At 36.3% G+C, this 26,108-nt stretch overlaps 1 protein-coding gene across 1 annotated transcript in view; it reads left to right on the top strand.

The window, feature by feature from the left end:
* Nucleotides 1-26,108, top strand: part of DOCK3 (dedicator of cytokinesis 3) — a 450,567-nt gene that overhangs the window by 91,550 nt on the left and 332,909 nt on the right. The window contains exon 5 of the mRNA XM_036739628.1: nt 16,095-16,191. Coding sequence (XP_036595523.1) covers nt 16,095-16,191 — 97 coding nt within the window. The remainder of the gene's footprint in view (nt 1-16,094; nt 16,192-26,108) is intronic.

Below are 26,108 nucleotides of genomic sequence, written 5' to 3' on the forward strand. Positions count from 1 at the left end.
TAAAAAGAGGAACAAAAATGTCCATTTACTTCCATATTCCCCTCTGACCTCTTTTACATCCATGTGGTTTAAGATTATGTTGTGGTGGGTTTCCCTCATAATTGTTGTCATTGTATGCATTGCTTCATATGTCTTTTCATTTTTCTGTATGTTCTTAATAAATGTGAAATATGACAAGGCCACATATAACCTATATGCAAGACATTCATAATTCATAATCCAATCATTGGATACAAGTTGTTTCCAGCCTTTTATTGTTACAGATAAAACCACTGGGAATATTTTTGGGGTCACAAAGAGTCAGACACAATGGAGACAACTCAACAACAAAAACAATAGAATCCTCAGTGTAATAATAATAATAATAATAATAATAATAATAGCTAACATTTTGACTTCTGGAATTAGGATTTCTGAGTCAAAGAAAATTAACATGTTACAATACATACCTCTTGTTTTATCTGGCTGAATTTCTTTCCAAAAAGAAACAAATAGTTCTACCAGCAGTGCAATAGTGTGCTGGTTTCTCCACAGGTTAAATGGTTTAATTTTATCATTTTAATTGTCTTTATTCATTTAATGGCTATAAGGTGTTTTAGATTTCATTTAAATTTCTCTGATTACTAGAGATCTGACAAAGTTATTATGCTATTCTTTTTCAAAAGCTAGAGAGATGTGGCTTAGATGATGATATATATGATCAGGGAGAATTGGAACTTGTTACAAGACACAAAGAGTAGTAATTAATGGTTCTGTACCAGCCTGGAAGGAGGTCTCCATTGGAATGGCACAGAGATCTGTGCTGGACTCTAAGGCTCCTTAAGATTTTTATGAGTGACTTTGATGACATGCTTAACAAATTTGCAGACTACACAGAGTGGAAGGGGTAGCTAACATATTGCATGGCAGAGTCAGGATTCAAAAGCATCTGTTCACTGCAAGACACAAAGGTCACAGACCCTTATCGAGGCATCCCCAGACCCATACTGGGAATCCTGCACAGTGATATGTGCCAACTCTTACTAAGATTATTGCAACAACTTTCTAATCGCATTTTTAGCTTCCAGTCTTGATCCTCTCCAATAAATTTTTCAAATAGTTCCCAAAATAAGCTTCCTAAAGTACAAATCTGAACATATCCCTCTCCTGCTGAAGAAACTTCAGGGACTCCCTGTTGTCTCTAGGATAGAATTTGATCTCTTCAACTTGGTATTTAAAATTCTTTATGACACAGCTCCAGCCTATGTTTACATATTGTATTTACATTCACCCACTTCCCAGTTCTGGGTCACAGAGCAAAGGCAGACTGATGAGGAAACCTGGACCTGAGGGTGGCATTCCAAGGTAGGAGGCCCTGAGCAGTGTACCACAAAAGGAACAGGTTCAGAGGCCAGAATAACCAGGGCCAGATCCAAGAGGAGCCTATAGTTCTGCCACAGAACCAGTAGAACTACCCAACTGGCTGATAGTGACTGAGCCCAATCACTATCAACCGTTGCTCAGACACAGGTCAGAAACGTGCAGTACTCAGACCAGAGGAACAGCAAACAAGTGTTTAGTTGTCGATACTAACAGAATATTATATATATATATATATATATATATATATATATATATATATATATATATACATACACATATATATATATAACAGAATATAATATAATATATAATCAGAAAAGAAGTGGCTTATTTTTTACTCATCACTTTCCCTCTTTCCCAAGATAGTTTCTCTCTAAAAAAGAATGGAGACAGGCATAAGATTTATTAGTGTATCTGAATTCTGGTTTGTTACTAATCTTGGTAACTTTCATTATATATTTGAGAACATGCAATGCTATTTGCTAAATAAAGATGACTTACCGAAAGTCATAGAGAAATTACTGGCAAAGTTAACTGGAATCTAGGTCTCCCAGCACTTTCTCCTTTCTTTGTTGCTTTCCAAGATGAGAGATACTTTAAACTGTGGAATTACAGTGGAATATCTCTGAGCAAAGATACCTAAGTGTATATGTGGAAGAGAAACAGGAAGAATGAAGAAGATAACAAGGGAAAGAAATACATTAATAATTTTACCAAAAAAGTTTTCCACAGTGGAAACTAGATTTTTTAGACCTAGGTGAACAATACAAACATAAATATTTGTATTTTTAAATATTTGTACTTTTCTATTAAAATTATTTTTAAAATATTTACAAATATTTGTATTTGTATATTAAAGCTAACATAAAACCTCAAGTGAATTTCATCATAACACCAAGAATTGATCCTTCAACACATCCTATAGGCTCCTACATGTACATTGAAATATTCAAAATCACAGAGGCAGCATATAGAAATATGGTCCAAATAACAAACAAACAAAAAGAATCTGGGATTACACATTATTTGACTACTGCCCCATCCCCAGCTCCAGGGTATAGTCATTGTGAGTTCTTGAATGCTACACAAATGGAGCACCATTTTTGGTTGACCTATCAATCTGGGAAGGTTATAAGCATCAGGCCCTGTAAGAAGGACTATATTCCATTCCTACAAGGACCAATCTTGCAGGGTTGGCCACAAGGTAAGAAATTTCTACAGCAACTCATGAAAGAGCCTGGTAAGGCATACAAGAGTTGTGATCCTCATCACAAGAGGGTGTATCTACAGAATCACACATTCTGAAAGAATTGAAATCAGTATTGAAAGACTTTATAACTCTGATCAATGAAGCATCTATTCCTGATGTGAGGATTGATGATGAAACTTGCCTTCATTCTCTCAGCACCTTTTAGATTATTATGACAGACTTCTGATTGCATTCTCAGCTTTCAGTCTTGCTCTTCTCTAATCACTTCTTCAAATAGTTCCAAAAATAAACTTCCTAAAGTACAAATCTGAACATATCCCTCTCCTGCTGAAGAATCTTCACAGCCTCCCTATTGTCTCTAAGACAGAATTCAGCCTCTTCAAGTTGGTATTAATGATACAGCTCGAGCCTACCTTTATTTACTTATCTCACATTGTTCCCTTTCTCCCACTTTACCTTCTGACAGCCTGACTTACTGTTTCCAAAACTTGGCATTCCATCCTCTGCCTATGTCTTTGCACAGCAAGTGCTCTCCTTCCTAGAATGCCTTCCCTGCACATCACATCTCATACTTAGTAGGTGTTTAATAAATGCTTCAGGTCCTTATGATAAGAACTAAAAATACTGTCATAATTTGACGTTGAAAAGGTTTTCACAAACAAAATTAGGGAATGTAGGATAAGAAAGAAATTGGTCAATTGGGGAAAATATCTTTGTATAAACTACATCTGATAAGAGCTTATCATATATATGTATATATACATATATATAATTAACACAAATACTTAAGACCAAGAACCATTGCCAAATGGATAATTAGTCAAAAGAAAAGAACAATTGCAAACTATTAACATGTGAAAAATTGTTCCAAGTAATTAATTAGATCATGCAAACGAAAACCTAACCGAGCTTTTACCTCAGGTCAAACTGATTAGTATGACAGTGATAAAAATATTGTTGGAGATGTTTTTAAAAAGATAGACACACTAATACACTATTGGTAGAACTGTGATTTTTGTCTAACCATTTTGGAAAAGAATTTGGAATTATGTTAAGGAAATTATTAAAATGCCCATACCTTTTGTCCAGAGATCCCACTCTTAAGCCTATAGTCCAAAGTAATTAAAGACAAACAGAAAGGGAAATTCAATTTTAAACTACTACAGAATGCAGGAAAAGAGTCTGCACAGGAGTCTATTTACCAAAATATAAATAAGAACTATATAAATACAACTACAACCCACTCTTTACAGAAATATAGATATAAATAATTTTTAAAATATTAATTAGTCATGGACAGAATGAGGCAATGTGATAAAATGACAATACTACCTCAATTAATTTACTTATTTAGTGACATAATAATCAAGCTACCAACGGATTACTTTATAGAAGTAGGAGAAAATAATAATGAAATGAATATGGAAGAAAACAGGTCAAGAACCTCGAGAAAAATAATGGAAAAAAACTGAGTCAAGAGGGCCTACAAGTACTAGATCTCCAAATATACTACAAAGCATTAATTCTCAAAACAGTTTGATATTGGTTTAAAAATAGAGATTGATCAATAGAACAGATTAGATACATAACATAAAGAAATAAATTAATCTACTAGCCTAGTATTAAGTAAACATGAAGACCCTGACTAATAAACTCACTCTTATAAAAATTGCTGGGAAAATTGAACAGCAGTATGGAAGAAATTTGATTTACGTTAACATCTCACACTTTATGCCATGATAAACTCCAAATGAATAAATAACCTAGATATTAAAATTTTATCATAAACAAATTAGAGAAATGTTGGGGGGAAATGCCTATCAGATATATGGATAGAGGGAAAATTCATAACCAAACAAGTGATAGACCAAACAGAAGATGAAAATGGATAGTTTTTAATTCCACAAATTAATTAAATTGTTAATTATTTTAAAATGTACACAAGCAGATCCCATAAAGCTAAGGTTAAAAGGGAAACAATTAATTGGGAAAAAGTCTTTGCAGTAAGTTTCTCTGCTGAAGATTTCATTTCCAAGATATATAAGGAACCAATTCAAGCTTATCAGAAACAGAAAAATTCCCTAGCTGATAAATGGTATATGGATATAAACAAGCAGTTCTCAAGGGAAGAAACTTAAACTATCTATAGCTATATGGAAAAAATGCTACAAATTACAGTTAATTACAGAAACGTGAATTAAAGCAATTCTGAGGTTCTACTTTATATTCATTAGAGGGCAAAGATTACAAAAGGGGAAAATAATAACTGTTGCAGGGGCTGTGGTAAAACAGGTACATTGCTAACATATTGTTGGTAGAGCTATGGATGGGTATGACTATTCTGGAAAGCAATTTGGAATTATACATGAAAAGTTACTGAAGAGCGCATAACCTTCGACTCAGCTAAACCATTACTAGGTCTGTCCCCAAAAGAGATCAAAAAGAGAAAATGGTCCTTTATGTATACAAAAATATTTATTACAGCTCTTTTGTGGTGTTTTTAAAAACTGGAAACTTAGGAGATGCATATCAGTTGGGGAATGTTAGTAAAAATCATAGTATATGAATGTGATGGAAACCTATTGTGCTGTTTGAAATGAGAAAATAGGTGATTTCAAATAGACATGTAAAGATTTATATGAACAGATGCAGAATGAATTAAGTGGAACCACAGTAATTTATACTATGACATCAATATATTATTAAAGTTATTGAAGGCTTTTATAAGGTGAAAGAATGAAGTGAACAGAACCAGGAGAAAATTTATACAACAACAATACTGTAAAGGCAAATAACTTTTAAAGCTGTAAGAATTAAAATCAAAGCAGTGATCATCCCTAATTCCAGAGGACCAATGATGAAGCACACTATCCATCTCATTGACTAAGTTGATGTATTTAGAGTTCAGAATGAGACACATATTTTTGAATAGAACCAATGAGGGATTTTTTTTTTGCTTGACAGTACATATCTGTTACATGGAACTTTTCTTTTTTTCCTGATTAGATGATGGTAGAAAGGAGAGAAAATAGATTTCTGTTAAAAAAATAAAACTTTTAGAAAACTAAAAATAAAATGGTAGAATTATTAGAGTTGGAAGAAGAAAGCATGTTAGCTATCACTTCCAATTATCTGACCATGGCACTTAATTGCTATTTTAAATTGTCTTAATGGTCATTTTAATGAGAAAATCCCATGCAATTACCAAAAGAGAATTAAACAAAACTTTACTCTTTTTAAACATGTATTTCATTTGAATTCATATTACTGATTAAAATTTCTGGGCTTATCAAGCTTTCAAAGTGAGGTTTAGAAGGAACCAGAAAATATGAAGCAAGTAACAGAACTTCCATATAAAACAGGAAAATTCATTTTCTATCTCTTTCTACCAGCAACCACCAAAAAATGTATTGAAAGTAAGATACTAGGGACAGAGCCAAGATGGCAGAGTAAAGTAAGCATTTTTTCTAAGCTCTTTCAACATTCCCCTCTAAAGAAAATTAAAAGTGTGTCAAATAAAATTTTAAGTGGTATAATCATCAGAAAGTTATTTTTACAGCCCAGGGCAACTTAGGAATACAGAAAGAGAGGTCTGTAGACATTGGTGGGGGCTGACCTGGAGCATGGCACAGCGGAAGTGACACCAGTTGTGGGTCTTGAAGGTGGTGGTAGCAGCAAAAGTGGTACCAGGAATGCTTAGTGCTAAGGTACAGTAAGAGGATTCTAAGCAGAAAGAGATTATGAACACTTGATCAGAAAAATATTATAGGGTACCCCTCTGCTAGAACAGGGAGAAGAACTAGGTGCTATTTGTCAACTCCTTTGTTAGTTACCCAGTTCCAAGGTAGAAAACACTTTGTATTGAAGTGCTTTGGTTGAAAGGGAATAGGAATCCTACCTGGGTATGGGTCATAGTTCTAGGGTGGAGAATACTTGTGGTCATGAGAGAGCAGGGGCTCCACTTGAATAAGGAAGGACCAAAGCACTGACCAGATCTCTCCCCTTATCACACCACCTTGGAAACATCAAAAACCTATAGACCCCCAGGTTGAACAACAGAAGCTCAGGCTGGTCATCCCCTCCAAAGAATAACAGAGCCAAACTCTCACATAAAGTTCAAAGTCAAGAAATAAGCTGGAAATGAGCAAACAACAGAAAAAGGACTTGACTATAAAAAGCCACAGTAGAGATTGGGAAGCTCAAGACAAAAACTCAGAAGGATATGATAACTTGAAAACATCTATAATTGAAGCCTCAAAGAAAAATATAGATTGAAGACAAACTCCATAAGTCTTTCTAGAAGGGTTCAAGAAAGATTTTTTTAAAAAGAGAAAACAAAAGATTTTTAAAATCAAATAAGTGCAGTTGAAAAAAGAATAAGAACTGTGCAAGAAAATTACAAAAAGAAAATTAAAATATTGGCAAAAAGAGGCACAAAAATGCTGAAGAATATAACTCCTTAAAATTAAAATTGGCCAATAACAAAAGAGGTAGAAAACCTCACTAAAGAAAATAATTCCTTATAAATTAGAATTGGGAAAGCACATGTTAATGACTCCATGGGACATCAAGAAATGAGAAAACAAAGTCAAAAGAATGGAAAAAAATAGAAGAAAATGTGAAATATCTCATTGGAAAAACGACTGACCTGAAAAACAGATCAAAGAGAGAGAATTTAACAATTATTGGACTACCTTAAAGCCATAATAAAAAAAGAGCCTAGACATCACATTTGAAGAAATTAACAAGGAAAACTGCGCAGATATTTCAGAAGCAAAGGGCAAAATAGAAATTGAAAGAATCCACTAGTCACCTCCTGAAAAAGATTCCCAAAACGAAAACTTCCAGAAATATTCTAGCCAAATTCCAGAGCCCTAAGGTCAAGGATAAAATACTTAAAGCAGCCAGAAATAAATTATTCAAATACCATGGTGCCAAAGTCAGGATCACACAAGATTTAGCAACTATCACCATAAAGTAGTGGAGGGTGTGGATATGATATTCCAGAAGGCAAAGAAGCTAAATTTGCAACCCAGAATAACCTACCCAGGAAAACTGAGTATAATCCTTCAGAAGGAAAAAAATTAATTAAATAGAGGACTCTCAAATATTCCCGATGAAAAGAATAAAACTGAATAGAAAATTTGACAAACATAGAAACATAAAAAGTAATCATGAGTAAAAAATCATAAGGACCTTAATAAGCTTGAACTATTTGTATTCCCAAATGGTAAGATGATGCATGTAACCCCTAAGAACTTTATTATCATTAAGGCAGCTAGAAGTAGTCTACTTAGAGGGTATGGATATAAGTCTATTATTTTGAGATTAGCTAAAAGAAAAATAGAAGAGGAAGAAAGAGAAATGTAATGGGAAAGGGGGAAGGGAGAGAAAGAATGGCAAAATTATCTTACATAAAAGAAGTGTGCAAGGAAGAATTTTTACACTTGAGGGGAAAATGGGAGAAGAGCAGGCAATGCTTTAACTTCATTCTTATCTGAATTGATTCAGGGAGGGAAGACTATATATGCACATACATTTGGGTATAGATATTCATTTTACCCAACAGGGAAGTAGGAGAACAAGGGACTAACTGAAACGGAAGGGGTGATAAGAGAGAAAGTAGGCTAAGGGATGCAATGGTCAGAAACAAAAGAGATTTTGAGGAGGGGACAGGGTAACAAAAGAGAAGGATAAATAGAAGAGAATAGAATGAAGGAATATACCCAATTAGTAATCATAACTGAATGTGCATGGAACAAATTCATCCATAAAATGGAAGAGGACAGCAGAATAGATTAGAAACAAGAATTCAACAACATGTTGTTTAAAAGAGATGCAGCCAAAGGAGAAAGACACACAGAGGATTATAAAATGAAGGACTAGAAAAGAATCTATTATGCTTTAGCAGAAGTAAATAAGGCAGGGGTAGCAATCATGATCTCAGACAAAGCAAAAGCAAAAGTAGACCTAATTAAAAGAAATAATCAGGGAGACTATATTTTGCTAAACATTGTCATAGACAATGAAGTAATATCAATACTAAACATATATTCATTGAATGGCATCCAAATTCTTAAAGGAGAAATTAAATGAGTTATAGGAAGAAACAGACAACAAAACTATCCTAGTGGAGGACCTTAATTTACCCTTCTCAGAGCTAGATAAATCTAACCATAAAATAAGTTAAAAAAAAAAAGAAGTTAAAGAGATGAATATATTTTTAGAAAAGTTATATTATGATAGACCTTTGGAGAAGATTTAATGGAAATAAAAGGAGTGTACCTATTTCTTAGCTGTGTGTGACACTTTCAAAAAAATTGACCATGTATTGGGGCATAAAAACCTCACAAATAAATACAAAAAAGCAGAAATACTAAGTGCACTGTTTTCAACCAAAAACACAGAAAAAATTACATTGACAAAAGGGCTTTTGAAGCATAGAATAAAAATCATATGGAAACTAAATAATTGAATCCTTTGAAATGAGTGGATCAAAGAACAAATCATAGAGATTACTAATAATTTAATTAAAGATGATGATGACCATGAGAAAACATACCAAAATTCATGGGATGCAACCAAAACAGTACTTAGGGAGAAATTTATATCTCTAAGCATTTACATCAATAAAAGAAAGGGCAGATCAATAAATTGGTCTTAGAACTGAAAAAAATAGAAAAAGAATTAATCAAAAATCTCCAATTAAGAGCTGATCCAGCCATTTTGGAGGGTGGTGTGGAACTATGCCCAAAGGGCTATAGAAATGTTCATACCCTTTGACCCAGCAATACCACTTCTAGGGTTGTATCCCAAAGAAGTCACGCAAGCGGGAAAAGGACCCATATGTACAAGAATATTTATAGCAGCTCTCTTTGTGGTAGCCAAGAATTGGAAAGCAAAGGGATGCCCATCAATTGGGGAATGGCTGAACAAGCTGTGGTATATGAAGGTGATGGAATACTATTGTGCCATAAGAAATGGGGATGATGCAGACTTCATAACAACCTGGAAAAACCTACACGACATAATGCTGAGTGAGCGGAGCAGAGCCAGGAGAACGTTGTGCACAGCCACAGATATGTGGATTCCGTGAGGACCAACCCTGACATACTGCGCTTTTCTCAGCAACCTAAGGGGCAAGGACAACTCCAGGGGACTCACGATGGAGAATGCTATCTTCATCGAGACAAAGAACTGCGAAGTTTGAATACAGACTGAGGCACACTAAAAAAAAAAAAATCTCCAATTAAGCAAAAAACTTCTGGGAATCAAAGAAGCGATCAATAAATTTCAAAGTTAAAAAATTTAACTTATAAATAAAACCAGGAGTTGGTTTGATGAAAAAAAAAATTGATAAAATAAATAACACCATTGGTTAATTTGATTTAAAAAAGAAAGAAAACCAAATTGCCAATATCAAAAATGGAAAGCTTTAATGAACAACAAATGAAGATAAAATTAAAGCAGTTATTAGGAGCTATTGTGCCCAATTATATGCTAAGAACATTGACATTCTAAAGGAAATGGATGAATATTTGCAACTATATAAATTACCCAGATTAACAGAAAAGGAAATAGAGTACTTAAATAATCTTATCTTTGGGTGGGGGGTGGGGAAGAAACTGAGCAAACTATAAGTGAGCTACCTAAGAAAAAAAAACCCAGGACCAGAGGTATTTGCAAGTAAATTTATGAAACATTTAAAGAACAATTCATTCAAACACTGTATAAACTATTTGAAAAAATTAGCCAAGAAAGAATCCTACCAAATTTCTTCCATGATACAAATGTAATTTTGATACCTACACCAAGGAGAGAAAAAGCAGAGAAAGAAATCTATAGGCAAATATCCCTAATTAATATTGATGTAAAATTTTTAAATAAAACACTAGCAAGGAGATTACAGCAATATGTCACAAAGAACATACACTATGACAAGGTTGGATTTATACAAGGACTGTAGGGCTGGTTCACTATCGGGAAAACTATAAGCATAATTGACCATATCAATAACAACCACAAAAATCATATGACTGTATCAATAGATGCAGGAAAATCTTTTGATAAAATATAGTACCCATTCCTATCCAAAACATCAGAAAGCATAGGAATTAATAGAGCTTTTAAAATTGATAAATAGTATCTATTTAAAGAAAAAACAAGAGCAGATATTATCTGTAATACAGATAAACTAGATGATTTTCCAGTAAGATCAGGAGTGGAAGCAAGGATGTCTATTATCACTATTATTATTCAATATTTACTAGAGATGCTAGCTATAACAATGAGATAACAACAAGAACTTAAAACAATAAGAATAGGCAATGAGGAAACAAAACTATCATGTCTTGCATATGATATAATGATATATTTAGTGAATCTTAAAGAATTAACTAAAAACTAGTTGAAAATGAAAAACTTTAATAAAGCTGCAGGATATAAAATAAACCCACACAAATTGTCAACATTTCTGTATATTTCTGAAAAACCTAGCAGGAAAAGATAGAAAGAAAATTTCCATTTAAAATAACTATAGACAGCATGAAATATTTGATAATCTACCAGCCAAAACACACATAGGAATTACATGAACACAATTCAAAACTCTTTTCACACAAATAAAGACAGATGTAAACATATGGAGAAATATTCATGGCTCATGAGTAGGCCAAGCCAATATAATAAAAATGACAATACTACCTAAATTAATTTACTTATTTAGTTCCACACCAACCAAACTATCAAGGAATTATTTTATAGAGCTAAGAAAACGAAATAACAGAATTCATCTGGAGGAACAAAAGGTTAAGATTATCAAATTTTTAAAAAGTGAAAGAAGGTGGCCTAGCAATACCAGATCTCAAACTATACTACAAGGCAGTAATCATCAAACAGTCTGGTACTAGATAAGAAATAGAATGGTTGAGCAATAGAACAGATTGTGTATATAATACACAGAAGCAAATGACTAGAGTAATCTAGTGCTTGATAAACCCAAACCTCCAAATCACTGAGGCAAAAACTCACTATTTGACAGAAACTACCAGGAAAATTGGAAAACAGTCTGGCAGAAACTAGGCATAGACCAACATTTCACACCTTATACCAAGATAAACTCAAAATGATTCAGATATAAATATGTATGTATGTATGTATGTATGTATGTATGTATGTATGTATGTATGTATGATTTAGATATAGAGGGTGATATCATAAGCAAAGTAGGGGGAACATGGAATAGTTTACCTGTCAGATCTGTGGATAAAGAAAGAGTTCATGACCAAATGAGATAGAGAGGATTATGGGAAGTAAAGTGGACAATTTTGATTATATTAAATTAAAAAGGTTTTGCATAAACAAAGCCAGAGTAATTAAAATTAGAAGGAAAGCAGGAAACTGGGAAGGGGAAAGGAATTTTACTACCAGTTTCTCTGATAAAGGTCTCATTTCTCATATATGTAGGAAACTGAAGCAACTTTATAAAAGTAAGAGCTATTCTCCAAATTGACAAGTGGTCAAAGGATACAAACAGACCTTTTTCAGAAAAAGTCAAAGCTGTAAATAGTCATATAAAAATACTCTAAATCACTAATAATTAGAGAAATGTAAATTAAGACAACTCTGAGGTACTATTTCATACACATCAGATTGGCTAACAAGACAGAAAAGGAAAATGACAAATCCTGGATGGGATGTGGAAAAATAGGTGGTATGCCAACACATTGCCAACACAGCTGTAAACTGGTTTAACTATTTTAGAAGACAATTTGGAACTATGACCAAAGGGCTATAAATTTTGACCCAGAAATATTTATTTTATTTCATTTTATTTTTGAGGGGAGAAGGCAGGGCAATCTCCAATTAAGCGACTTGCCCAAGGTCACACAGCTAGTATGTCAAGTGTCTGAGGCTGGATTTGAACTCAGGTACTCCTGACTCCAGGGCCAGTACTCTACTCACTGCCCCATCTAGCTGCCCCATTGACCCAGAAATATTGCTACTACTTTTGTACCCCAAATAGATTAAAGGAAAAGGACTCATGTACAAAAATATTTATATCAGTTGTTTTTGTAGTGGCATAAAATTGAAAGCTGATGAAGTGATGCTATCAATCAGAGAATAGATGAATAAGTTGTGGTACATGGTTGTGATGGAATACTATTGTGTTGTAAGAAAAGATGAAAGAGATGATTCAGTTAAACCGGAGAAGATTTATAGAAGGTTATGCAAAGTGAAGTGAGCACAAGTAGGAGAACATTGTACATATTAACAGCAATGTTGTAATGATAATCAACTGTGAAAGACTTGGCTACTCTGATCAATACATCGATACACAACAATTCCAAAGGACTCATGATGAAAAATGTATATAAATGTGTATCTACACAAAGAGAACTGGTAAACTTGGAGTGCAGGTTAAAGCATTCTTTTCAATTTCTTTATTTTTCTTGGTTTTTTGCAGCATGGCTTACATGGAAATGTTTTACATTACTTCATGTATAAAATGGATATTATATTTCTTTCCTTCTCAATGGTTAAGGGAGTTGGTGGGGGGACGGAGAGAATTTGGAATGGAAAAGAAAAAGAAATGATGTGTTTTATGATCCTGTCCATTCAGATCCCCCAAATGTCTCCTTTAGCCATAAAACCTAGTTATGTTCCTTGTTTCTTTGTTCTTTTGTTTTGTGCTTTATGAGGCTGTGTCTGTGGAGGGAGCATAACTTTTTCATCTACTCTCCCAAAGTTTGGTATTGTGCTCAGTAATGCAGTTAATCTCAGTAATGTTCTTCATAGAATAGCTTAAGATGCTAGTAGGACAGCCAGTCGTAAAATTTAGTCAATTTAATAAATCCAAAATTTTAGAGTTTATTTCGTTCTCTGGTTTGTCACACTCTTGACTTCTCCAAGATAACCAGTATTATTTTAATATGTTCAATAGCTATCTATCTTATAAGAGAATGTTCAATTGTAATATGATGTGGATGAAGATCCAGAAAAAGAAAACTGAAAAGAAGTAGTCAGACAAGTAGGTGGACAACCAAGAGAGGGCAACGTAATGAAATCCTAGAGAGAAGAGAATATCAAAGAGCAGTGCGAGCCCAGGACAGTAGTGGCCCCCAAGGATCTTAAATTCATATATGTATATATGCATGTGTACACATAAATACAGACATATATACATATGTGTGTGTGTGTGTGCATCTGAAAGTAATACCTGAGCAGGTGGCATTAGTCAGAAAAATCTCCTGAAATACATGGGATTTAAGCTCGGTCTTGAAGGAAATCAGAAAAACTAAGGGATGAGGGAGCCAAACATTCCAGGCACAGACAAGGACTTGTGCAAAGGTTCAAAAATGGGAGCTGGAGAACCCATGTCTTTGTTTAAGCTTCGTCCTGCTGTCTGGCAGGTGCTTCCTCCTTATTTTGGCCTTTTTGAATTCCTACTTTCCTTGAAGATTCTTTTCCTGATCCCTCTAGCTTCCAGAGCACTCCTCAAAACTAGCTTGTGTGTGTATATATGTATGTGTATACACACATATAGACATATATAATCATGGACACATATCTACACTCACATATATGTGTATATGTAAGCATATATAGACAGAGATACAGGATATAGTGTAGTTTTATACTTTGTACAAATGTACAAAGTATATGTGTGTGGGGATACATATATGCATATATACATACTTATATGTATTTACACATATATATTCTGTCTATACCCACACTGTACATGTTTTCTCCTCCATTAGAATGTAAGCTCTTTTATGGGCAGGGACTTTTATTTTTGTCTTTGTATTCCACTGCTTACCATAGTACCTTCCACATAGCCAATACTTAATATGTGCTTGTCAATTGATTTTATTAATTGAATTGGAAAAACTCTTGAGTAAACTGGCATAACTACCATTCTGTAAACTGCCTGAGCGCAGGTACTGATTTCTTTGCATCTCCCCCAAAAGTACCTAGCATGGAGATCTGCACAAATTTGCACTTGATAATGGGTTTTTGGAGCAGAACTGAATCAAAGTTGGAAATAACCTTTTTAGATACTTAGTGTAATAAAGAAAATTTACTAAGCATTGTCTTTCATTTCTTATTGATATATAAACCACTGACAGAAACTTGATTTTAGCTAAGCTGCAGATTTGGCCAACATTACTAACTTCAACATCATTTCCAGTGTGCCTTTGTTCTTATTTTTTCATATGAGTAGTTCACTAGAATATCATTGCATAATGATGTGAATATAATTATCTTCTTAAACTTCCATAGTGTTAAACATTAACATAAGACTTCTGTTAAACATAGTTGTCCTTTTTTGTCATTTGCTTTAAAATAGGAACAGATGCTTCTGCTGCTCCTCACAAAATACATTTTCTCTTATTACTGACAAGTGGATAATATCATTATTGGCAAGAAAGTAATGACAGAAAATGGGAATTTGATTATTTTTCAGCCTTACTGATTATGTCCTAAAAGTAAAATTTTTATCAGTTTTCAGAAGGTGTGAACATCCTTAACATTGACCAGTTCCTTTCCTTCCTCACCATACTCATGCCCTTCTATTTTTACCTGTGATGTTAGACTAAGAGAGCATATACACTTCTTAGCCCTCATTTCCCCTTCATCTATCAATGGCTGTAAAACCCCAGTACCAAGAAAACAGGAAAGAGAAATAGGGCTTAATAAATTTTTAAAAATCCAATGCATGACTTTGTCTAGCTCCCACCTGACTTATTCTATGCCATGTGCCTGTGTCCTGCAACATATGTAAAAGACCAGTTCTTTTCTGCAGGAATCTATATTACATCTAGAAACAAGAGAATAGAATGATAGTTGTCTCTTTTTAAAAGGAAAAGACTTTTATGATTTAGAATTGTAAGAGACTCTTTACTAGAGACCATCTGTTCTAGCCTCTTAATTTTACAGACGAGAAGACAAATCAGCTCTGAGGGATTAAGTGCTATTTAAAAGTTAACACAGGTAGTGGTTAGGTGGCACCACAGTGTACAGAGTCCTGGGCTTGGAATCAGGAAGAAACTTAGCTGTGTGATTCTGTTTGCCTCAGTTTCCTCATCTGTAAAATGAACTGGAGAAGGAAATGGCAAACCACTCCAGTACCCTGGCCAAAAAAACCCCAAATGGGGTCACCAAGGGTCAGATATGACTGAAAAATAGCTGTCACAGGTGACAATTGTAGGTCTCCAGTCCAGGTTCTCTAATGTTAAATCCAGAGTTCTTACCATTAAACCATGCTTTTTATTAACAATTAAATGCTTTTTATAAACAATTCACTAAAAGAAATTATTGTAATATGCTTTGGCCACAATGACAAGGATTTTAGGCAAGAAGAGGTATAAACATATAGACATTTATACAGATTTTTAACATGAATTAAGTAATTGGAAAAAGAAATATAAGTGGCATATTCTAGATTTTTCTGTCTGAGGAAACAAGTGTTCAGTTTTGTAAACACTAACATGAGTGGATGTTTGTCTTTGTTTTGTAGGCAATATGAAACTGTTGTTCCACTGGAAGACTCTATTGTGACAGAGGTCACAGCAACACTACAAGAGTGGGCTAGTCTCTGGAAGCAACTCTATGTGGTAAGTATATAGTGAGAAGCAAAAATCTTAGGACAGGATCTGTTGTTAGTAAAGGAGTATATAATGGCCATTGTATCAATCAAAAACCACCTTGTGGCTTTTGGCATCTTGGGGATTGTTCAGTAACAAACCACAAGTAGTTCCATGAGTAATGCACAAACATTTCAGCATGCCTTTGAAAATTGCTTACTGTGAACTGAGAATTTTCACATGAACAAGTCACATTAAGAGTTTCTTGTAGCATCTCTCTTAACATTAGTGTGCAGGATTTTGCCAGTGGCTTGGTAGGAAAGAGCCCCAGCACCTCAGAAATTTAACTCCATGGAGCAGCAATACAGTTTAATGGAATAACTGCCAATCAAGGCTTTCTTTAAAATTCCCTTCTCTGTATAGTAGTACCAAATGGTTCTTTGCTTACTTGCATATGGAAATCTCTTTAATGCGCTTGAAATAGTAATAGTTGACATCTATGTAATGCGTCATACGTTATTTCTTTTGATCAAACAGCATTTGTTAAATGCTTACTATTTGCCAGGCACTGTGTTAGGATTGGATTTGATCTTCATAACAGTCCTATGGGGTGAGAAGTATAGGTGTTAACCCCACTCTGCACCGATTGATAGGTCTCCAGGGAACAACTAATGATGTTTTACCCAAGGGTAACCCTGAGGGGTCAGGGTGGGTTTTCTAGGACTATACTAGGACCAGCCTATCTAGGACATTGCTACTGGTGTACTTCAAGTTCTGTTCTACTCAGTAATCTTAATTTCTAAAGAAAAATTATTTATGAAGAGGATACAGCAAAATATCCTTCTAAAAGACAGAGGTACGCTGTCCCACAGATACACACAGCGTGCCTGGGGTAATGTGTGCAGAGGTAATGAGGCATATAGAGAACCCATGTGGCAAAGGGTGCCTCACAATTCCTGGTTATTGAAAGTTTTCTCCCTTCATTGAATTCTCACGAGGTTCCCCTTAGGCATATCTCTGCTACAATCTGAGATTTCCTTTGAAGAGTCCATTGCTAACACTTCTCTCTGCCATGAGGGTTCATGATCCTGAAGCTGCCTTTCCTCAGGTAGCTATCACTGCTGGCTAGATGTTTTCTTCCCACTTGTCCAGTCTGTCTGATCTTTATGATATGCCCTTTTCATTATTCATCCAGCCTCTTCAATGCCATGGTTATTGGAGAGAGGGGGAAGAGAGAAAGAAATTCTCCTCGCCTCCAAAAGTTGTTCCTTCTCAGGCACCGGACTCCAACTCTCAAACTGGAACCTCCAATCCATAAATCTCTAATCTAGAAAACAAGAGGGATTCACCACTTGACCAAACTCATTGGTGGGCGTACTGCTGTCTTATTATACACTGGTTCAATGGACATGGTTAATCCTGTCAGCCAATCACATCTCTTTCTTTCTTGCCCCAATCAAAGGGGTTCTACTTCATAGTGATCACAGGTCATAAACCATCTTGCTTAGATGCATAAAACTTTGCATCTGTTGATTGAATCGAGGTTTCTGGACCTTCTGTGATTATACCAATTAGGATGCCAATAGAACTCCCACAGCCATCATCCCCATTTTACAGATGTTGAAATCGAGGCTCAGAGAGGTTAAGTGACATAGACATAGGCTCATATAACTAGTAAGCATCAAGGATTGTATGCAAACTCAATTATGTCCGACTCATACTCTTTCCACTACACTTTGATGCCTCATCCACTGAATTTCAGCACAAAACTTTTCCTGAATCTATATTTAATAGGTTCAAATGTTTTCAGTACTTAAATCTTTCCATTATTTGTTCAAGATAAAATATTATTTACTTTTAAAGATACCACTGGGGGAACATAAATATTCCTTATTCTTTAGAATATAATTTCAAAAATGACTGTCAAATGGAAGCAACTAGGTTAAGAAATATAAATCATTAACTAAAAAATAAAACCTAGTCTAACCCATCTATGAAAAGTTATAAAAAGTGAGGAAGAGAGTGATGTTCCTTTTTGCATATTTTTTTAAAAATAGATGAAGCTGGAATACACTCCCAAAGAGAAGAGAAAAAAAAATCTTTTCAGGAGAAACAGTTGACCCAAGCATTATAATAGCAAAGAATGCCAAAGGGCTATTTAGCTTAAAGGATCATGAATACCATTCTTACTATATCTCAAATGTTACAGGTCTAGAGTCAGACTTTCAAGACCCCTCTCACCACATTAAATGGCCACAAAGGCGTTATTCTTTCCTCAGAGGAGTGACCACTTATATGAAGCTCTATATACTTACACACGCAGAACCACTGATCCAACCTATTTGTGGACGATACTGTTTCTCTTTAAATTGGGTTTTGAAATTCACTTCAATTTAAAAACTTAAATGACTATCTTCCTTTAAGCAAAGGTCTGACAGTGCCATGCCCCTCCCCAGTAAACTTCAGTGGCTCCCTATCACCTGCAGAATCAAATATAAAAGCCTCAATTTGATATTCAGAGTCTTTCATAACCTATTCCTCTCTTACCTCTCCAGTTTTCTTACAGCTTATCCCATTCTCAACCCCCTTAAACCCCAGCACACTCAAGTCCCAGCTAAAGTCTGAATTCTGTAGGAAGCTTTTCCCAGTCCCTCTTAGTTCTAGTGTCTTTCCTCTGTTGATTATTTCCATTTATTATATATAATATGTGTGTATATATACACACACATATACATATATGTATATATCCGCTGTTTGTACAAAATTGTTTGTGTGTGGTCTCCCTCATTAGATTGTGAGCTCCTCAAGAGAAGGAACTTCCTTTTACCTTTCTTGCTATCCCCAGTGCTTAGCATAGTGCCCGATACATAATAGGTGCTTAAAAAATGTTTACTGACTGACCAACAACTATGTAACAGGAACAGTGCTTTGAAAATTAAAGTGTCTTTGTGTGGTGGTTTATCAACAAAATGGCTGGCATCTAGTACACTTTAAAAAGTTGAAATAAAAGTAAATGGAAGATTCAAAATTCATAGCCATCTGTTTTCATTTTATGTATATTATAAAAATCTTTTAAGTAGAGTACATTATATTTTTTAGTTCTTCATATTAAATAAATGGATATATACTATTATATTAAGCCAAATTGGTTGGAAAAATCACATAATGTTGAAAAAGTACAGAAAATATATTCTGCTCCTCCAGCTGTCTTTAGTAAGGCTGTCTTTCTCTACTTTAAAATTACTCTAATTCCAGATACGAAACATGCATTAAATATAAGGCAAACTTTTCTTCAAAGTGGCCCATGAGTACCAGATTACTTTACTCACATTTTGCTGGATTTTTTCTGGGGAGGAGGCTGAGGGTATAGAACACTTTGGGCCACTATTTTGTTATATCTTTAGCTTAAAAATACTAGCTTTTGAAATGCGGTTGTTTTATTGATAAGCACTCAAAAGATTTATTACTAACCTATGTGGTCTAAAGCATCTATGCCAAGTAGGTTTACAACATCTCATCAGCTTTGGGTTTGTTTGCATTGTGCCAACCCACTAATCCCTTCTTCTCTTAACTATGCCCACCCTATCTACTGTTCCCCCCAATTACACTAATTGAAAGTGTCTGCTTCCAATATATGTTTTCAGAGTTCTTCCACAAACACACATTAATATGAAAAAATAATAACAGAGAAAGAGTAGAGGATCTGACCTGGATTTTATATTTCACTAAATATAAAAAACTTCCTGTAGCCACAGCTCCAACCAATCCAGAGGACCCTTGCATCTGACCCCATGACTTTCATCAGTGGCTCAAACCACTTGTCCTGCCAAGAAAAAATCAAAATCTATGGAAAATGTAAGAATATATAACATAACTACTGATCACTAAATCCCAACGAGTAGCACCAATCTTTCTACACTTTCTGAGGCCCTAAGCCAGATTGGCTTCCTCAGCAATCTGCATACGCAGTTGCTAATTACTTGTCCCTCTTCTGTCACTGCCACCCACTTTAGACCACAAGATTGCATTTTCTAGGGTATATTTATAAGGAAAAAGAGAATATGCAAATTCAGAAATAATACCCGAGAGTAAAGTAATTATAAGTGCAAATTAAGGAATACTACCTAGGTGCTGAGATAGTAATTCAATCTCTTGAAGTAATCTATTTTGCTATAGTTCCCTAATCTTGCTTTGTTCCTTCTGATTCCTTTTTAGCCTAAAACATCTTCCTTCATAACCTGCTTGAAAATGTCATGTTTCATCTCAAAACAGTTCCCACTCCCAAGCCCAAATTAGAATTAGCCCACCTAGGTATTCTAGTTCGTGCATATTGATCCGTCCTGAAATCCCAGGCTCATAGCTAGGCAGGAAGTCCTGGTTGCCTGGCAAGTTGTGACTATTCCACTTAGGTTTATCATGTAATCTTTGAGCTAACTTCTAGTCTCTAGCCAAAATAATCCAACAGAAGTATATGTAACAGTGTTCCTTTTGCCTCAAAAAATCAGAATAATTCTGCAGTACAAAGTATACTGTATTTGGAGTCAGAGGACCTGGGTTTGAATCCTTGCTTTGCCACATTCCACCTGTGTGACATTGATCAACTCTCTCTGTGCCTCAGTTTCTTAATGTATAAATTAAGGGGATTGGACTAGATAACCACTGCCCCTTCCATTGCTAAATATATGATTCTATCAACCCAACATACGTTACTGTCAGTGTTTGCAAAAGCTAATATTCTTCCTTAGGATTTTTTCTTTATAATCCTCTTATACTCTTTTCTTTTTCTTTTAGTCTCGTTTATATTTCTTAGAGATAATTAACATGGCTAGTATAAATAACACTAGGGCAGCTAGGTGACACAGTAGATAGATCACTAGGCTTAGAATCAGGAGGATTCATCTTCCTGAGTTCAAATCCAGCCTTAGACGCTTACTAGCTATATGATTCTGGGCAAGTCACTTGACCCTCTTTGCCTCAGTTTCATCTGGAAAATGAGCTGGAGAAGGAAATGGCAAACCACTACAGTATCTTTGCCAAGAAAATCCAAAATGAGGTCACCAAGAGTTGGACGCACCTGAAGCGATTCAACAATAACAAAATAAAGACTTAGGAACACTGTTCTAACTGTCCTTAGAAGGTATATATAGTGCTGTGGAAAATTATTAAAAGTTTTTTTTTAAATTTCATAATAAATCCCTTTAGACATGATAGACTTGTCTTGTTCTATTGCAAGTGATATGACCATCCGTTTTCAATCTCCTTGCAGGACCGTCATCTTGGTTCTGCCAACTATGGATTAGGGTCCCCATAGACTCTGTTCTGGGCCCTTTCTTCTCTCTCTACATTTAATCTTGGGGATCTCACCAGCTCTAGTGTATTGCAGATAACTCCCAAATCTGTATTTCCAGTCACATACTGATACTTATCTTTCTCCCGATCTTCCAGTCTCATAACCTGCTAGATATCTCCACCTGGATGTCCCATAGTCACCTCAACTCAACATGTCCAAAATAGAACTCATTATCATCAACCCTAAACATTCTCCTCCTCCTCACTTCCCTATTTCTGTTCCCAACACGGTTATTCTTCCACCCCTGCACTGCCACCACTGCACTGGCCACAATCTCTTCCTTTCCCCATTTTCCCCTTTCACTATCCCTGTGAACCAGTTCGACTCGACACTGTCATCTTCTCTCAAGTCCCTCCCCCTTTATTCTATATAAGATTTTCCCCTTCCAACTCAGCCTTAGATTACTCTCACCATCTGCCACCTTTACTCCTACTCACAGGCTGCTGAACAAAGCTGGAGAAAATCGCCAAACTGTGCTGACTGGGTCCACTACATATTTACAATACATAATCTCTACTGGTCCCTCATAGATGATCTTTCTGCACCTCTTTAATCAGTTCACTATCCCGTTCACTATGGTGGCTTTTCCAGACCTTGTCATACCTCCTCAAGCCTCCCACAGTGCCCCCCTTTCTCTGTCCTTCCAGCTGAGAACCTTGCCTCATATTTCACTAAACAATTAAGGCCAGCCACAGAGGGCTGCCTCTTTTCCCGTCATTCATCTCACATTGTGCAGATACCTTATGCTACTATCTCCCCCTTCACCCCTTTCACATGAAGAGGTGACCTTTCTTCTTGCTAAGACAAACCTCTTGACACATACAAATGATTCCATTCCACCCTGTCTTCTCCCGAAGACTGTCTATTCTATCATCCCTGTTCTTTCACTAATATTCAATCATTCCCTGTCTACTGGCTATTTCCTTGCTACATGCTCATGTTTTCTGCATCCTGAAAAAAATCCTCACTTGATCCAACCATCCCTGCTAGATACCATCCTATATTACTTCTTTCCTTTTGTGGCTGAGCTCTTCAAGAAAGCTGTATACAATAGCTTTTCCTATCTACAATAACATTTTCTTTTGTCTCACTCTCTTCTTAATTCTTTGCGATGTGGCTCCCAAACTCATTATTTAACTGAAACTGCTCTCTCCAAAATTACCAATGTTCTCTGAATTCCTTCTCTTATTCCTCATCCTTCCTCACCTCTTTGAAGCCTTTGACACTGTTAATGACCTTTTTCTCTTTGATACTCTATTCTCTTTAGGTTTTTGTGACACTGCTCTCTCCTCATTCTCCCCCACCCTCAGACACTTTCTCTGTCTTTTTTGGTGGCTCTTCACCTAGTCAGGGGCAGGGAATTTGTTCTGTTTGGATTCTGTCAAAGGGCCACACTTGAGGACCTAGAGGCTGTAGGTTCCCCACCTCTGAGTCCTAGGTCATGCCCACTAACTTTGAGTATCTTTCCAGGCCCTATCCTGAGCCCTTTTCTGCCTCCATACTGATTAACTCGGTGATCTCATCAGCTCCTCCAGTTTCATTTATTGTCTCTACTTAGATGACTCTCAGATCTACTTGTCCAGCTGCCTTCTCTTCTGACTCCAATCTTGCCTCTGCAACTACTTTTTAGACACCTCAAAGTGTAGATTCAGTAGACATCTTAAATTCAATATAATGAAAACTGAATTATTTCCCCCCCTCCCCAAAACCCTCTCTTCTTCCTAACTTCCCTGTTACCCTCTAGGGTACCGCCATCCTCCTAGACTCACAGCCTTGGTCTCATCTGTCTAGGATTAACACACATCACTCACATGCTTGAGGTTACAGTCCAACTGGCTTGTTTGTCATTCCTCATACCTGACGTTCCATCACCTCTGTGCAAACTGCCCCTTATACCTGAGTTGATCTTTCTCCCTTCTACCTCCTGGAATCCCTGGGTCCTCTCAAGTCTCACATCAAGCACCCACTACTTTAAATACCCTTTCTTGATTCCTCCAGTTGTTAATGTTCCCTTCAAATTCCTTTTTGATTATTTTGTATACATCCCGCATCTGCTTCTCTGTGCACATGTGTATCCTCCTGTAGAATGTAAGTTTCTCACTCTTGCATTCCTATTTCCAAAATCTATTGCAGTGACTGGTACATGGTTGTTCATTTGTTCACTCATTGCTACTTGTCCTTCTTTCTCGAAGAGGACTCTGACATCAGGAAGGTAGATGTCGTGACTTGCAAGTGAGTTGTATTTAAGTGAGGAAGGGCTGTACGGAGTCACCAGCCTCACTATCTCCTCCGAAACCATCTGGGTCCAGTGGCAAGATATAGGGCAGGACGACTGGAGATGGCTCCAAATGTGTGGGAGAACTATGGCAGCTGGTGGTTCAGTGGATGGAACACTGGCCTGTATATTAGGAAGGCAGAATTTATGATTTCAAAGAGAATCTCATATGTGCCTAAAAGGTCCGGAACCGCAGGATATAAGGAATTCTCTAGGCAGAAGGCAGGAGAACTAAAGCATGTATTTACACTCCACGATAACAAGCCCACAAACCAGCGTCCCCATTTTGATATTTTCATCAAAAGCTTCCAGGCCCAATAAGTCTGCCTTACAAGGGTAATCAGAAGGCCATAGAGAAGCGAGATGGTATAAGGCAAAATCATATACATGCTTCCCCTCTACAGTAAGAAGATTACCCACTAGCCTCTAGTCAGCTCTGCTACCGGCAGCTCAGCTTTGGCTGTAGGTGTCTCTGGCTCCAACCGGAAAAGGAAAGGAGGATCTTCAAGCTGTCCTCTCCCCTCTTATAGAGTTTTTGACATCATCAAGCGCCGCCTGAACGACCAGGGCCGATTGGTTCTTGACCTGGCCCCTCCCCCAGCGTAGACCACGTTAACACACCTCCCCTCAGCCAGCGCCACGACTCATCACACAGGAAGCTCTGGTCCTGCCCCGGAAGAGCAAGCCCCAGCGTCCAGGGAAGCTCAACGAGGCGAGCTGAGTCATTCAAAGAAAACAAAGTCCATTCTGGCTACAGCCTGGAGTTGGACAGACCTGAGTTCAAATCTGGCCTCCGACACTTACTAGCTGTGGGACCCCGGGCAAGGTCCATGGTATATAATTAACGAATGCTTGTTGGTTAATTGATGTGAATAGTGAGGCTCTGGCCGATACATTTCACTTAGAATTTAGCTTCCTTTAGCCTCTCTGCATCTGTTTCCCCATCTGTAAAATGCAGATAAAAATACTTGTTCTACTCACTTCACAGAGCTGTTATAATAAAAGCACCTTGAAATCCACATTGCACTATATAAAAGTGAGTTCTCATTATTAATTCATTTGGCACAGATTTTTTAAGTAACCATAAGCCAGAGCACCGTGATAGGTGCTGGGGTGATCAGGGATGGTTCTTAATGTTAGTAAATTTACAACCTACTAGGGAAGTTAAGGGACAGCTAGCTAGGTGGCACAGTGGATAGAATACCAGGCCTGGAATTAGGAAGACTCATCTTCCTGAGTTCAAATTTGGCCTTAGACACTCAGTGGCTGAATGACCACGGGCAAGTCACTTAATCCTGTTTGCCTCACTTTCCTCATCAAAATAAAATGGGCTGGAGAAGGAAATGGTAAACTACTCCAGTATCTTTTCCAGGAAAACCTCAAATGGAGTCATAAAGAGTCAGACATGACAGAAAAACAACAACAGTTAAGACACAAGAACAGATGGTGACATAAGCATAGTGGGGAATTGTAAAACAATATGGTGTATGAGACCAAAGGGCAAAGGGTGGAGGGTAGCTTGTTGTGAACTCAGGTGATCTTGGAAAACTTCTTGGAGGAGGTGGCATTTGAATTGGGTTTTAAATGATACATAGGAATTGAATAGATGAAGAGAGCGTGGGAAGATATTCCAGATGTGAACGATTGCATCAGCAAAGTCACAGAGGTGGGAAACCACAGGGCATGTTGCCAGGGGCAGAAATTAGTTCAGTTTAGCTAGAGCATAGTGGGCATGGATGGGCATAATATGCAACTGGAAAAGTAAACTGTAGCTCAGAACAATAATAATAACATTTTTATAGTACTTTAATGCTTTCAAAGCACTTTATATTTGATCTTCACAACAACCTTTTGAGGTAGGTGCTATTATTATCTACATTGAGGAAATTGAGGCTAAAATAAGTTATTTATTCAGGGTTGCATAGCTAGTAAACGTCAGAGGCCAGATTCAGACTCAGGTCTTCCTGACTTCTAGCACCTTATTCACCTTATCCAATGGATATATGAATTTGGGAGTTAGCTTTATAAAAAAGATAATTGAATCAGTGGGAATGAATGATATGTTTGTATATTTGTTCTCACAACCATAAGTTTTGTTTTCTTAACAAATAACTCTCTAAGACTATGAACAAGTGCCTATCTACATTGTTAAAGAGGGTTTCCTCATTGGAATTCCCTACCACAGTAAAATCAGAAGTCTGTTTTTAACAATTCCAATGTGAGATAGTCAAGGACTAGATTTTAGTTGAGAAACAGCAACAAAATCATTGGGACTATAGCTAGGGGCATTTGAAGGATTTCATTTACTATTCCATAATATAT

Source organism: Trichosurus vulpecula, chromosome 9 (assembly GCF_011100635.1).
Source record: "Trichosurus vulpecula isolate mTriVul1 chromosome 9, mTriVul1.pri, whole genome shotgun sequence".
NCBI classification, from domain to species: domain Eukaryota; kingdom Metazoa; phylum Chordata; class Mammalia; order Diprotodontia; family Phalangeridae; genus Trichosurus; species Trichosurus vulpecula.